This window comes from Cenococcum geophilum (genome assembly GCF_001692895.1).
Source record: "Cenococcum geophilum 1.58 unplaced genomic scaffold K441scaffold_31, whole genome shotgun sequence".
Lineage (NCBI taxonomy): Eukaryota > Fungi > Ascomycota > Dothideomycetes > Gloniales > Gloniaceae > Cenococcum > Cenococcum geophilum.
The window spans coordinates 1,122,659-1,139,241 of NW_027137589.1; the positions used below are offsets into that span (position 1 = coordinate 1,122,659).

General features: G+C 35.1%; 1 protein-coding gene across 1 annotated transcript; it reads right to left on the minus strand.

The window, feature by feature from the left end:
* Positions 1 to 3,499: 3,499 nt before the first annotated feature.
* K441DRAFT_697715 (uncharacterized protein) lies at positions 3,500 to 4,755 on the minus strand (the record flags this gene model as incomplete). The annotated part of the gene is made up of 3 exons (XM_067653000.1): positions 3,500 to 3,554; positions 3,696 to 4,598; positions 4,708 to 4,755. 3 exons carry the CDS (start codon positions 4,753 to 4,755, stop codon positions 3,531 to 3,533), a joined length of 975 nt encoding a protein of 324 aa, XP_067502169.1. The 3' UTR covers positions 3,500 to 3,530.
* Between the last annotated feature and the right edge of the window lie 11,828 nt (positions 4,756 to 16,583).

Genomic DNA, 16,583 nt, shown 5'->3' on the forward strand with positions numbered 1-16,583 from the left:
TAGTTCTACCCGCGGTTTCTATAGAGGAGAAAATAAAGGCAGAGAAGACGGATAAGGAAGATAAGACTATAACTAGTGATAAGATTATTAACTATAATAGAGTAATTAAGAAAGTAATTATATATAAGAGAGAGCTCCTATTAAGTTAAGAAACACCCTACTTTAACTACCATAGTTACTATATAAATCTTGCTTACTACTACTCTAAATATACTAATTTAGAACCTAAATTTGGCAAACACCTCTTATATAGCGAGGTAGTTACTAGTACTAATATACTATTAGAAAAGTATGTTTATATAGCATCTTAAGGCCTTCGTCTCCCTATTTAAAAAATATCTATTCTCCTAGCACCTATTAACCTCCCCTAGAAACCCCAAACTCCTTAGGCACCTTCCCCCCAGCTTTACCGCAATAGCAACGACCTAAATCACCAGCCGCGGCTACAGCTCCAACGTCTAGGTCGCGCCGCCCAGCGCGCTTATATTTAGCACCGTGCTGCGGCACCTAATCATGCTTATATAATCCGCTCCCGTTATCTTTATTTAATACCTCGCCGTATTAGCTATTATACGCGGCATCCGCTCCTACGCGCCGGGCTATAACGTGCTGCCCATAAAGCTAAAGTGGCTAAACAACGTCTACGCGCTAGATCCCACGTTATTAGGAAACGGTAAGAATAAGGCCAATTTCGTTAAGATCGGCGGGATTCTAGTAAACTCGTCCTACGCCGGCTCGGATTATACGCTAGTGATGGGTATTAGGATTAATGTTGTAAACGTAGCGCCAATAATAAGCCTAAATGCTTTGGCTGTAAAGGCTAGGTTAAAGGCGTTCTAGATAAAAAGGCTACTAGCGGGGATTTTAGCAAGTTTTAAAGAGGTCTATAGGCGCTTTTACTTAAAGGGGTAGGATAGGGAGTTAGAGGGGGAGTATTACGATAACTGGTTGCATACGTAAGTGAATTCCTTTTATATTGCCGTATAATTAGTATAACTGTTATTAGTTTGTAAATAAATCTGGCAGCTAATATATTATATTGTATAGGAATTAAATTGTCACGCTTAAAGTTAAGGGTAGTGTCCGTGTAAGAATTAAGGGCATTACTTATAACTGGGGTCTTTTACTCACAAAAGAGCTAGGTTAGGATAATTAATCTATAGGTAAGATATAGTAGCTATAAAGCAACAGTAATAGTTTTAATTTCTTTAAAGGTTTAGTGAAGCGAAAAGTTTAATATCTAACTTCTATAATTATATGTTGTAAGGAAAAGCGGAAGAAAATAGGTTATAGCTTTAGATACTAATAGTAAGGCTATATAATAGGGCGGCGAAAGGGTATATAAAGACGGATTTAATATATAAATTAATTATTAAGGATTAGGGATAAAGGTATAGTGTAACCTTTCTCTCTAGCTTCTATTTTTTTAGGCCTATAACTAAACCTAGCCCAACTAGCCTTATTAATTTCGCACCCGAGCCAGTCCTTACTTTACCTATAATAACCCGTACCAACTATGACGCCGGTTTCTTTAGTAAGAACTATTAGAATTAATATTAAGAAAACCGCTATATCTTATAAATGATGTGCTAATAAAGCTACTATTGTTGGAATAGCGGTTGCAAATTTTTTGCCTTCTCCGGATCAAATATCCAAATTCCATTTATTAAAGTATTGTTAATACTCTCACTAATTGTCTTTAAAAGTGTATCGAAAACCAGATGTGTTTCTACATAAGTGAAAAATCGGCGTTCCCACTCGCGACCCTTGTCTTTTTCCTTCTTCCTTATATCGCGTTGCTGGTTCTTAATAATGGACTTTTTATATAATGTCGTGTCTATATCTCCCTTTGAGATAGCTTACGCGACTTTTTGCTACGCGCGACGTGACTCTATTTTATCTTGCTGTTTAACTAGTACTATAATAAGTTGGGTAGTTTTCGTAACATTTGGGTTAAAGTTATTAACGACTTTTTTACTTTTAGTATTATAGATTATAAAGGAGCCAGTCCATTAGCCGCTAATTGTGTAAATCGGCTCTTTTTCTCTACCTTTGGGATATAGAGATGCGGTAAAGCTATTCTTCTTTCTAGAGAGCCAGCCCTTGCCGGAATAATCGATTCTGGCAGTATAACTAGATGAGGATTAAATATAGCTTAATTTGTTTAACTTAATATAAGGTAAGCCGGTTATAAGGCCTTTTATATAGAGGGAGGGAAGGGTAATAAGGTAGTCTTTACTAAACGCGTTAATATAGAAAATGGCGTGGCCAATTTGCTATATAGATAAATTTTAGAGCTGCTTAACATAATATTTGCGGAAGGAAAATACCTTAACGTTAATCGTATTAGAAAAAGAAGCTTTTTATATGTTATATCCTTGCAACCTAATACCAAATTTTCTATTCTAAATGCAATAGCCAGTTACCGGCGGGTGGTGGCTATTAGAAAAAATGAGCACGTATTATAAAAATTAAATATTAGCACAGCCTACCTAACTTACTTACTAACTAGCTAAGTAGTGCCCGCATTATCCTCCTATTGTCCAAAAAATAGCTTGCCTAAGAAGGGGTTAAGGGGCTTCTTTTTACTTCTAAGTTTCTCATTCCAACTACTGTATTGTTGCTTTAGTATACTTAAGAACCACTTTAGTATAAGCATGGCACGCTTTATAGGGTCTTATTTACTTACTAGAGCTATAAACACCAAGGGATATTCTGCCTAGTAAGAGGAGTATTTAATAAGGGAAGTGGTAGAGAGGATAAAGGGTAGTGCAGTTATAGATAAGAGATCGCCATTAAACGAGGTAATAGACTAGATAGATATAGTTAGCACAGCTTTTATAATAACTCAGACATTTATTACCTTAAGGAATAAAGTCCATGATCTTTTAGACTAGGGTGGGACTGCTAAGGCACCGTTTTTAGTAGTTGTAGTGTCGCAGCTCCCACCATTAGAAGCTATAGCGAATTGAATACAATAAGTTTATATGTCCGGGAGTGAGTAGTATAAGGTTAGGGAGAGACTAGTGGAAAACGAATGTTGTGGAGTATAAGCGTAACGGCGTGTGCATTATGGCTGAGGAGTAGCGACGCGACGTCATCTAAAAGCAACATATAGGTCCGTCCTAGCTCTATCGAGATCGCTTTAGGTAAAGTAAGAAAGAAGTCTTAATATATTCAGGGTATTAGCTTATAAAAGTAGCTTAAGGGCTATAATTAGAGGCAACCTAGTTTAAAGAACCGAATTTTATCCCTTCCAACGGCGAAGTCGTATAAGAGTAGATTGTGCGCAAACACCGTAATAACACGGAGCCTTAATCCCATTGATTCTATTGGCTGGATTTATTGTAACCATAGGACACAGATACTTGATTTCTCTTCACTTGCGACTCTACGAGTGAAAATGGGTCTATAAGGATCAACAATCTACAAGGCCGCCGATCATACTCCACACTCCATGATTTTCCTACTGTGAAACATCACATAAGTCAATTAATGCCGCGTAATAGGGCTACTTTTATTAGAGCTGCTCAAAACCTAGTTATCATCAGATCCTTTAAGCACAGTGTAAATAAAATGTTACTAAATTAAGAGCACTTAGAGCTAAACCTTCTGCTCAAAACAAATAGTCTCAGCTCAAATCTACATACCCTAGGTCAATTTTATCGCCTTCACGAACCTCTTTCCATGCATACCTTCCTCCCACTCTTCTTTTTCTGCTCCAGTTCCTTCTGATACTCCACTTCATCCCAAGGCTCCAGAAGGACAGTCCGAACGCGTTCCGCAAGTCTTCTCTTATCAGCAACTGTCCACTTGTACTCCTGTTCTAGTTGCTCCAGGGTATTGTCGCTATACAGGAGTAAGTCATCACAAGCGTACACGAATTCATCGTCACAGACAACGCAAGTAACATCGTCGAGTGGCAGGCGCTGCAATCTTCCCAGTCCTGTATACAATATCTTCTGCTCATTTGCTTCATATTCTGGAAGCCCTTCCCAGTCCTTCATCATATGCTCCTTGATCTTTCTGAACTCATCGGGCCTCCCTAATTTCAGCCAGATGAAAACATGCAACGTCTTGAGCCCGGTAAGGGAGCATACGAGTGGAATCGTGAGGGTCTCCGACCATTCTCCGCAGTCACGAAACTTACTGATGGTTATATCGAGCTGCATGCATTTTATGAGAGCCCTAAACTGCGGTTTGAGTGTGATCATGAATCTGAACCAAATCATCGCATTGCTGAACGAGAAGATATTCATTCCATATATGATAGGTGTTGTCTCGTGGTAAATTTGCCTAGAGGTGCGTTGGAACTCGAGGTTGAGTTTATTGCGTCCGTAGCAAGAAACGTGACTCTTGATTTCAGGGTTCAGAGCATGCTTTTCATAATATTCGTTGTTCGGTTCCTCTAGGGTCCGCAGGTACATCGTCCTGGGCGAATCTGTCGCTTTGCAGATGTAGCAGCACAAACCATAGCTGTTCTTGACGTGGATGAGCTGTCCACCACAGACGTACTCCCAAATGCAATCCCGTAGCTCTCGTGGAAGACGAAGAAGTGAAGTTACAGAGTTGCGCGTTGTGCTAATCAGGTTAGGATTCTAGAATGATATCAATATAAGGAGATATTCACATGTTATTCAAAGCGGAAGTTGGGCCGTTGTGACTAATGTCCTTAGCCGGTCCCTTCCACCTTTCTGAGGTAGATACTCTTTTGCTGCTAGGTTTGGTGTCGGAAAATTGGAGCACGATCTCCATGCCTACGAGCGGTAGGACCCGTAAAGAACACTACGGCTCAGTATTGTCGAGATAGGCAATGCGCAAAGTCTTGATAAGTTCAGGGTTCAGCCTCACACGCGATTGGCGCTCGGTCTATATTAGTATGAAATATTCGCCTGTGCTGTGCGATACGCATGAATTTGCCTGACCCCTGATTTCGCGTAGCTTTCTCCTCGTCAAACTATGTTTTAATGTCTTCCGCAAGCCTTAAAATCCTCCCAATCATTAGGAATACCGCTAAAATCGTTTATACGACCACCCATCATGTCTAGCCTACATGGTCACCCAGCTGAGCTTATTATTGAGATCCTCTTATATCTTTAGGATAAGCAGGACTTCCTAAACGTGTTTTTTGGTCTTTAGGACATTCCATAGATATGCAGAACCGCTTCTCTACCGCAAGTATGTTAATACAAAGGCATGCAAAGATAAAATTCCCTTTAAGCCATTTATACGCCGAATAATTGAACGGCCCGACCTCGCCCTCTATGTTAAAAGAATTAAACTTTAGCCTAGGCTGTTCGCTATCAGATGCACGTGCTAGGCTATAAGCCTCCACCAATCTTAATTAAGGATATTTGTCTATTTATTAATGCTGCGCAAAAGGTAGGTATTATTAAAGGTACTCCGTTAAATAACAAGGAGAATCTAGACCCAATTCCAGCTTTAAGCCTAACGTAGAGGAGTAATTGGATGCAGATGTGGCTACCTTTATAAACAATAATTTCGACAAATCTCTCTCTTTTAATAAAAAGTAGATTTAAGCCCTGCATCTTGGCATTAAAAATACCTAAGTTATACTAATATTCGCTCTGCTCCCTAGACTAGAGGAAATTTCCCTTTAAGGAATACCGCCTAATAGTCCTCTATAAGAGAGACTAGTGTATATAAAAAAATTATAATCCTTAAAAAGATTTAGCGCATGTGCTTTAGACGAAGTAATTAAGTGGTCTTTAGCCCAGATTGGGCCTTTTTTACCTTTACCGTCTTTTTAGGTACTAAAAGGATATACGATATCTAACACAAATAATGATACCGAAGAAGAGGTACTATAGGATTCACCCCTAATATATAGTTCTCTAAAGCGAGTATTCCTAGAGTATTCTTTAGTAAATATCTAATCCGTAGAAACTCTTATTAGGGTTACAGGCACCTTAAATCCTTTACCTTTATTTTAGGTAGTACGCACTTAGGACGGAGCAATTTACTTACTCTAAAATTAAAGAGATTTTAATATTATAAGTATAATCGCTGACCCATTTATACTTAGATATAGATATATAATAGGACCATACATTTAATCCTAGGTGGATTAGGTCCTTAGCTGACTTTAGTAACCTTAAGCACCTAAAGATTAGATAAAAATGTCTTATAGATATATTAGAGATATAATTAAGTGTCTATAATATCCTGCCTTTATTTATATAAACTTTTCGTCCCAAGTATATTAACTAGCACATCGTTTCCTACCTAGTTTGGCTTACGGGGATTTGCCAAACGCAATTTAAAAATCTTTAGGCAGTGATAATTATTATTAATAATTTTCGAGAATTTGACGAATATGACGGTAGCAAGTTGGACGCGGTATTTAGTGAGACTGACATACTTCTAGGGCCTTGTCTCTTAATCGAACCCGCTAAAACTAGCCCATTTTATAAGTAGATTAGACTATAGAGGCTTAGATAAAAGTTTATTGCTAGACGTAAGCTTATTAATAGACACCGACAAAGACAATAAGGATAGTAAGGAGGGGGATGGTTAGAATATAGTATGCCTAAAGCATATTAATAGCTAAATGAAATTTAAGGCTTTCTACGACCTTTATGACTGTCTTTACGCTCATTTCCTGTTTATTCCGGTATACAGCCTTAAAGTTCTACATGCTTTTATATTCCTATATTTACTTATATAATATAGCTGCAACGCTAGGTATATAATGCCCTTGCGCTTTCCTCTTTAATTTATCCCAGTTCTTTACTATATCTTTTATTATATTAGTCCCCTATATAAAGTCCTACTAAGCCTAATTACTCTATAGATCTAGATTGGAACCGCTAGACACAGTACTAGCAATATTTGCATCTTGCTCTTACTATCTAGGACCGTCTATAAGGTGTAATACTTTTCTTATCTATGCTGCGGAATTTTAGATAGCTTCCCCGCGAGATTTTTATACCATTTTATATATCTTAAGGGTAAGGGGAATATCCAATATACGTTTAATAGATATAAAGCATACTTAAAGGACTCTAGCATCTTCTATAGCCTATATGGCACCTTATACGATATAAGGCAACCTATAAAAGGTTATGGCTTAAAGATTTAAGATCTTAGGTAATAAACACTCATATAGGATGGCAAGCATCTCCAATTAAGACATACTTATTTTTGTGCCATAAAGTTAACAAAGCATACGAATTTAACGTCTATTTTAGGAGTTTACCTTTAGGAATATAACTTATGAGGTTACAGAGTATAGGATCCCAGCTTTTGTAGAAGTCTAGTATTTTAGCTTTATTGCCTTTCCGGGTCTATAATTTATTAGTTTTAGTTCCCGGTTTCTAAGGATAAAGGAGGACCATATTATATATCGTATTATTTTTCACTAAATACGCCATAATATAGCCGCCCGGTCCTATCCTAGAGTGTATTAAATGGTGAATTATTCGTCTAAGGCTAGAAGTAATATACCATCGCCTCCCAAAATTCTCCGAGAGCAGCTGCAATTCTTGTTTATTATGCTGTATCCTCTACTTTAGAATTGTAATGCGATAAGCAGAATCTCCTATAGGCATAATATAGTCTACACCTCCTTAGGCCTTAACTATTTGCTTATAGATGTTAGATTTAATGCCATTAGCGGCGATAACCGCGTCTCCTTCTATCCATTTTCCTAAGCTAAGCTGTATATGGCCCTCGAAGTTCTTATTAACTTTAACCACTTAATAGCTGGTGCGAATATTAACACCTTTATATATTGCGGCTTCTAGGAGATATTGTTATAGATCTCTATAGTGAATTAAGCCCATGGGTGCGCTATAAAGCTATCCAACCGTTGGCATTATTAGCGTAGTTTCTATTTCGTGTCTATTTATCTATCTCTTAAGCACGTTCGCTACTATTAAAGTAGTATATTTAAGAATATTTTCTAAAACTCCAAACCGCCTAAGGATTCTAGAACTATTAGGCGCTAACTAAATTCTGGCTCCCACTTTAGCTATTATAGGAACCTACTCTAGGACAATTACGCGATGGCCAGATCGCTTTAGACCTACTCTTATTATCAATAGCTTCTCCTTTAACCGCAAAATTAAGGGTTATTATAAAATGTGAACTTACTAATGGCCGCTAAGAGCCCACTAATCCTAGCGCCAACGATTATAATTTAGAAGCGACGCCTAGCTTTTGCGTTCCAGTCTAGGTCATCTTAAAAGAACTCTATTACTGCCTATAGTGATCCGCTTAAAGGGCTCCTTAAACCTTTATATTTAAATTCTTGCTCTCCACAGCTTTTAGGTCTAGTAATTACAATCGTATTTTCGGTAGCTATAAGTTAGGTAAATATAAGGGGGATATAAAGGACCGCGCGAAAAGCAATTTCCCCTTCCTTTTTAGGACTAGTGGCTGCCTTATATAAGGCCTTAGAGTTACGGGGGCTCTATCGCCTAAGTAATAAGATTTAGGGCAGTCTCTGCCCCTAAACCCCGCTAAAGATTCCTAAACGTTAGCATATAGGCAACCCCATGAGGGGAAAACCACTAGTCCCAAAAAGAAAGGTAAAATCGCTTTTTACGCGGTCCTTTATACATGTGCGGATTAGTAGCGCTTTAGTATTATCTTAGCCAGTTATATAAGTTAGCTACCCACCCAAGCTACCTACCGATCGCGATTTAAGCCCCTTACTCCATTAAATATTCTTTTATTACACTATAACTATAGCCTCCCCCCCCCTTAAATTTATAGGCGCTTAATTAATACCTTTAAATAGAACTTGTTTTTAAAATCAAAAGCTAATTTAAGTATATTTATTTACTATTATTATACAGGCCGCTAATTAACTAAGATAAATTTTTAAAAGTTTTAAAAGCTTTTAACTAACTAAATATAATAAATATTTAACTATTTATTAAAACTTTACTATTTTAAATTTATAACTAGTAGTACTTTTATAAATAAATTTTTATAGTAATAGGCTAATACCAATATAATTTTTTAATAAAAGTAAATAATATAGTAAAAGTACTTATTTTTATTTAAAGGTTTAAATCTTATATATAAAGTTAAGTAATTAAAGGTACGTATCTAATACTAAGTATATAGTACTAAAATATATTAAAACCTATCCCTTTTATATATACGTTTTACTATATATTATAAATATTTATTTTTAAATAATAAGCTAAAATATAAATCTATAGCCCTATTATTTATATATTAAAAATTAAACATTATAACTTTTAATAAAATTATAACAGGTATAAGTTAGTAGATTTTTATTCCTTTAGATTTAATTAATAAATTTCTCAGCAAGGCTTTTAAATTATAAGTAGTATAGTTTATAATTTTTATAGGTTTTTTTCTAATTTACATTTCTTTTAAAAGTAGTAATTATTTATATAAAAAACAATAATTTAATTTAATTATATAATTATAGTAGGATAGAAGGTAGAAGCCTATATAGAGTTAGAAAAGGGACTAAATTGGGCAATAGATAGAATTAATAATAATAATATATATATTTAAAACTAAGTTAAAAAGGCACTTTTTGTATAAACTCTAAAATTATTAATAAATTAATAAAGTTATTATATTACTGTAAATTTATATATAAATAAGTTTTTAATATATTTTTAGTTTATTAATTATATTATTAAATAAATTATACTAATATTTTATATATTTATAGCTATAATAGTTATTAAGTTATAAGTATTTATAAATGGCCTTTTTTGGTAGTTTTTGGTGCTGGGCACAAGATGGGACCGTGTATAAGGTGGCCCGCGATGTTAAGTCGACCTCTGTTCTCACCCCCTCTTTCTATATTTTGTCTTTAATCCTCCGTCTTCCCCTAAATCTCCAAACGCTTTGCCACCTTTTTATCGGATTATAATCCCAACTGTAAGGCATTTTACACTTACTTAGTATTAATCTAAGTACTACACTGCTCTTAAATTTCTAAAATCCCGCGTTCTAGCTAATAATAACGCGGCGTTAGCGTGTTTTGGCCTTTTTTTAATGTCGCATCCATCCATAGTCTAATCATCTAATATCCTACCTACGCTGTGGGCTCCTAACCCAAAGATTATACTTCCATGTATTATTAGCTGTTTACTTAAATTTATCTCTAGATAATAACTCTTTATCTAAAGATCGTCCTTTTTAGGCGACGTAAAATCGACTTATACCTAAGCCGTTATTTCAGCTCTCTAAGAAACCGCTTCACATTAGCACGAGTTATATAGTATTTCGATTAGCCTTATGGGAATAAATCTATAAAGGGATGAGTGCGGCCCTTAACATATCTTAGCTTGTCTAACTTTCCAGTACTACTATTACCTGGGCTATTAACCTATGCTTTTATACGTTTTCAGCTGGATTCCTCACTAGACTACACAACTGCTACTGCGTAGGATGAGGCTACTATTAGTAGCTCTGTCGTAAGGACCTGCAATATTACGGCAATACGGGGCACAATTATGACCTGTGACGGCCATGCGGCTATGTTAGGAACCTATTTGGAGGGAGATATCGTAGCAATTCCTCGAAAAGGCCTTACATGATGCGTTATTTTGTATAAATAAACCCAGAAGACTACAGCGTTATATTATAACGTAGTTAGCTAGGTAGAGCTAAAGCCAGAGTTAAAGCTAGAGTTGGAGCCAGAGCTACACAACCGTAAGGCCTAAGATGATTGCTCAGGACGCAGCCGCTAGCAGCGTGCGGAGATAGTTAAGCCGGGGGGTTTTTTTTATCCTAGTGAGGTAGCTTATATGGTTTTTCTCCCTCTAATACCAGGGTTTTCTTCCTATTAATACAAATTTCCCCTATATGCGGAGTAGTCTACGTAGGCCTAGATAGGATCCGTTTTGGACGTTAATTAAAGAACAATATATATATATATATATTCCGTATTATATAGTTTTATAAAATCTATTATAATTTATACTTTTACTAACTAACTAATATCTATAAACTCCTCCCTTAATAGTTTATTAGTAGGTAACTGTCACGGGACTGCCCGCGACACACGCTACGTTAGACGCGTAGCTTTCCTTTCCTTGTTTGATATCGCTCGGCAGATAGTTTATCCGCCCCGATTGCCCCTATATAGATTTAGCCTCAGCCGCATTCCTGTTAAGCTCTCCAGCAATCCTCTTGAGTCTCCACGACAGCCGTACGTAGCTATCAATTCTTCGAATCTGATGCCTGTTCATCTAGCGTTCGCATGTAATACATCGTCATCGTGACAGTAACGTACTTTTACTAATATATTCTATTGCTTAACCGGCTATACTACTAAACTAGCTACCCTAAAAACCTATTAAAAATTAGAAAAACTGCACCTTAATATCTTAATAACGGCTTAATAATAAATTCAAAAAATTTATAATTAGCCTTTTATGCCTATATTAAGACTTTTAATAAAATTCTAGCGTAATAAGCCTAGCCGTTATTAAGATATCGAGTTTTAGCCTTTAATTTTAAGCTAAATTGCTATTACAGCGACTTAGTTAATCGAGGCACTAGCGCCGTAAAGAACGTATACAAGTCTATATAATTAGTAGTCTATAGACCTAAATATTAAGATAAGGAGTAAAAGGTAGAAAAGGACACGTCTATATATATTTGCCAAGGCTTAAGCGAGCCCCCTAACTAGATCCGTTACGGTGCTGTAATAATTGCAATATCTTTAAAGCTACTTAATATATTACTTTTTAAATCTAATAAAAGGTTTAAAATAGGTATAAAAGGCTAATTATAAAATATTAGAATTTACTATTAAGCCGTTATTAAGATATTAATGTGCAGTTTTTCCAATTTTTAGTGGGTTTTTAGGGTGGCTGGTTTAGTAGTATAGCCGGTTAGGTAGTGGAACACGTTAATATGTTTTACCACTTACCGGACCAAACCACTCACTAGACCACCTTAAAAAACCACCAAAAATTAGGAAAATCGCATCTTAATATCTTAACAACGGCTTAATAATAAATTCTTAAATTTCATAATTAGCTTTTTATGCCTATTTTGAGACTCTAATCTAACTTTAAAAGTAATTCAGTAAGTGGTTCTAGAGGAATAGTAATTCCGCTCAAAATTAGGGGCCAAAACTCGATATCTTAATAACGGCTAGGCTTATTATTCCAGAACTTTAGCAGGAGTCTTAAAATAGGTATAAACGGCTAAATATAAAAATTTAAAATTTATTATTAAGCCGTTGTTAAGATATCAAGATGCGATTTTCCCGATTTTTGGTGGTTTTTTGAGGTGGTTTAGTAAGTGGTTCGGTCCGGTGAGTGGTAAAACACGTTAATTGGCCTCGCTTAGCTAAGCCCTATACACACGCCATATGACTTGCCTCCAAGCTCTACGCACCCTCTTCGGCGCCGAAAAAATAGGCCGGAATGCGGTACGTAAGCCTCATTAGCTAATATAAATAACAATAACAATATATACTAAGCGGCTGCATAATTGTAGAAGAGCTAATGGGCAGATAACCCAGTATTAAATGTATATTGTTTTGTTTTATGGCGTTAAAGCATAAGATTTAGTAGTGTTAGACCTGGGGAGAATAGGCCGGATAGGCCTCTTAGATAATAGACCTATTAGCTAATAGTATCCGGAGACTATCCGGATAGTCTCCGGATAGTTTTAGTAAAAACCCCTAATATACTTACACTTATAATGCACCCCCTAATATTAAATAAATAATTTTTCTATTAGTATGGATTTATAGAGCTTATAAAGCGCTTTAAAATGGTACCACTTTTATCTAAATATCCTAAGGATAAGTAGTATTATATAGATATAAGGCTTATAAGAGCACTGCGGAATAAGGCTTAGGGGGAGCCCTATACGGAGCTTTACTAAAGCTTAGTATAAGCTCCGTATAAAGCTCCGCACGAAGCTCCGTATAAAGCTCTGCGGAGGCTCCGTATAAAGCTCTATAAAGGCTCCGTACGAAGCTCTATGGAGGCTCCGCATAAAGCTCTGTAAAGGCTCTGTATAAAGCTCTACGGAGGCTCTATATAAAGCTCTGCATAAAGCTTTACACGAAGCTCTGTACAAAGCTTTTATATAGAGCCTCTGTAGTAGAGCCGTTGTACGCAAAACCGTTATATATAGAGCCGTTGTGCAGAGCCTCCGTATATAGAGCTTTATGCAGAGCCTTAGTAAGTATCTTTAGCTTTCTTACTAATTATATATTTTCTTTTTACCTTTTTATTTATACTTCTCTTTATATAAAATACTATAAAATAAAATAAAAATAGGAAAAAAGAGAGGAGACCTGGCAGTTTAAATTTAGTAACTTTTTTCTACTCCTTATTATCCTCTAGTTCTATAATCCGATCCTTACCCTCTAATGCTCCCGTTGCCGCCACTATAGGCTAAGAATTTATATCGTACGACGAATATTAAGCTTTATAATCCCCCTACTTGCAATTTCTATAGCACTTACTATAGAACCCTAGGAGACTCCGATATTTAGTAAAGGGGTAAAGGCCTATTAGACGACGTAGAGTTACTATATAAGCTTCGTAAGGCTAGTATTAATTAGCTCTTTACCTTATATAAGTAATATAGGTTACTTATAGTTATATTTAGAGACCTATAGCTCTAAATTAGAATTACATTTATATATAAGGGCCTCCCTATCTATACCTACTTCTTTAATATACCCCTAACCTAAGCCTCTATATTAATTGCTAGTAAAGCTTTTACCTTCTCCTACTTATTCTAAGAGTAGTTAGTTATATAAGTATATTATACAGAGAGAAGAGTTTACTTATAATATAGTAATATTGCTAAAGAATCTGTTATATAGTAGGACGGGAAGTATACTAAATAATTATATTTTCCGATTTTTAATAAAGGACGATAATAGTGGGATTTAAACTTATAATCTATTAAGTTTAAAGTTAGTATATATTTACCTATGCCACCTATACGCCTTTAGTGGTTACCTTTTGCCTAAAATTTTTTATATATACCCCTTACCCCCCTTTAGTGTTATATAATATACCCCTTATATACTTTCCCTTATATAACTATAAGAGAATACTTAGAATCTTATAAGCTGCCTAGTCCTTTACGTATTCTAATACCTTAAGTATTTATAGAGTAGTACTTGTATAATCCTATAGAACGCGACATTAAAAACCTAAAAATACTCTCTTTAGCTTATTACTTATTCCAGGTATTAAGAGAACTTTAATTATAAGCTATAAGAGTTATAGAAATCTTATATACTAAAAAGGCTAGTTCTACTATTAAATAGCTATTATATAGCTATTGAGCGGAATTAGATTCTTATTAATATAGTTATTAAACTTATTTAGACTCTATAGACGAGTATATTTTAAATAATACTAAAGATAAGTCTTATAGAAGGTAGAGAGGTTTTCTTTAAACTCTAAAGGCGACTTTTAAGTTTTCTTAGTTGTATATAATATAGTTAAACCTAAAAGTATTACTTTCTCGCAGAATCTCTTTTAGAGCTTTTATACGCTAAAAAGCTTCTTTTCTTCTTTAACGGTAATATAATCGTTCTAATCTTTTAAGAAAGCTATACAATACTCTAGTATTACAGAACCCCACCGCAGGGGTCTCTATAGGAGAGCCCCGTGCTCTTATATACACCTCGCGTACAGCTTATGTCAGCTACGCGTAGGTATATTACCTCCTTACGCCCTTAACCCTTACAATCGATCGCGTAACGTCTTATAAACTCCTTAAATAAATACGCTCTATAGCCACTGCCCTTATTCCATAACATTACGTTGCGCCTTTTTACTACTAATACTTAGCCTATAACTAATTCTACGTCTCTATAATACTATAGGCGCTACTAAAAGCAGCATATCTATAAATTACCTCACTTTATACTTCTAAGGAACCTATAATAGTAAGATAATATTCCTTACTAACTACTATATCAAACCTAAAGAACAATTTAATACCTATATTTAACCTATAACGCCAATTAATTCTAAAAGAATTTGATTTATTAGCCCTAGCCTTAACCCCTAAGGAGATAGACACTAATAATATCTTATCTTTTATTAACTATATAACTACGGACAAGCAAATAAAAGGGCTACTACCTATTAAAATTAAAATACGAGACGCTAAGATATTTGTAAAAATAGTAGCATAAAACCCTAATAAATACTACCGCCTTCTATAGAACTACTACCTAAAGCTTATATAAGCTAAGATGTATACTACCTAGGATTATAATATTATCTAAGACCTATAAGCTTATAAGGCGCTCACCAACAATATATATTAAGAAACTAAAGATAACCTTTATATGTCTAAACGTAATATCTAATAGTTAAAGAAGAATAAGATTATACTAATTGCTACAGTTACTAAAAAAGAAGGTATAATTAAATACCTATAATTTTAGCTTAATAAGCACATTTGTAATAACGCTAGATACCTCTTTACTATATATAACGCCACCTAAGTCTTTACGCCCCTAGTAACTTTACCTACTTAACGTTTAACAGAGGGTTAGCGCTAAGTAGTGTAATAGAACCTTGTAGCAGGAACTACAATAGGCTCGTTATTGGGCTAGGTATGTAGGTGATATAAGATAGAGGTCAACGATTAATAATAACTAGTAGAGTGGTTGCCTAACAGATTAACTCTAATTATATTCTAAGAATTACTATAAGGAAGGAACTATCTAGGTAGGGACTAAGGGTCCTTAAATACTCAACCGTACTCCTATAAAATCCTTCTTATACGTAATATACGTATACTCTATCTACTCTGTCACGGATTATACAGATCCTATAGATTATATAGATTATGTCATATAACCTTAGTTACTATTCCTTGTTATATAGCTCTACTAGTTCCATTCTAGACCGTACCTAAATTAACTAACCAGCTTCTTCCAACTCTTCCCTAAGTAGTTATAACATTGTACTTAAAGCGTCCGTAACACTATCTCCCTCCTCTTTATCTTTGTCCTTAAAGATTCCTAATATCTCTAAGTCGTTTACTAGAGGTGTAATATCCGTCTAATTAATTTGGTTAATATCGTTACTTATTATACCTAAAGTAATTTCTTCTTCGACTGCTTATCGAATTCGCACTATAGCTGCAATATTATCTCTTAGTGAGATTATACCGTCTCCGTATTCTTATTATTCGAAAAAGGGGCTAGTTTATATTGCGTTAGTAAACCCATCTTCGCGACAACCATCCTTTTGCTTAAAGTACACTAAAGTAAATATTTATTTATCCTATAATGTTTGCTCTATCTCTAATACTAAATATATACAACCTATTACTCTTAATAGTTGTCTGGTTCCTTAATTAATTTATCTTAGAGTTTTATATTTAATCTACTACTACGTAGCTAGATAATAAACTATCTGTTACTTTGGCAAAGTTGCGCCATTTCTATAATGCTAAATAAGAGGCTGCCGAAGCTTAGCAACGGGCCCTTAAGTCTTATCTTACGGCGTCTGCTTAGTTAATCCGTCTTAAAAAGGTTCGCAAGAAGGTCTATTTTAAAAAGTGGAAACTTATAGAATAGGGTCTATAAGAACTTAGTAATAAAAGAATAGATT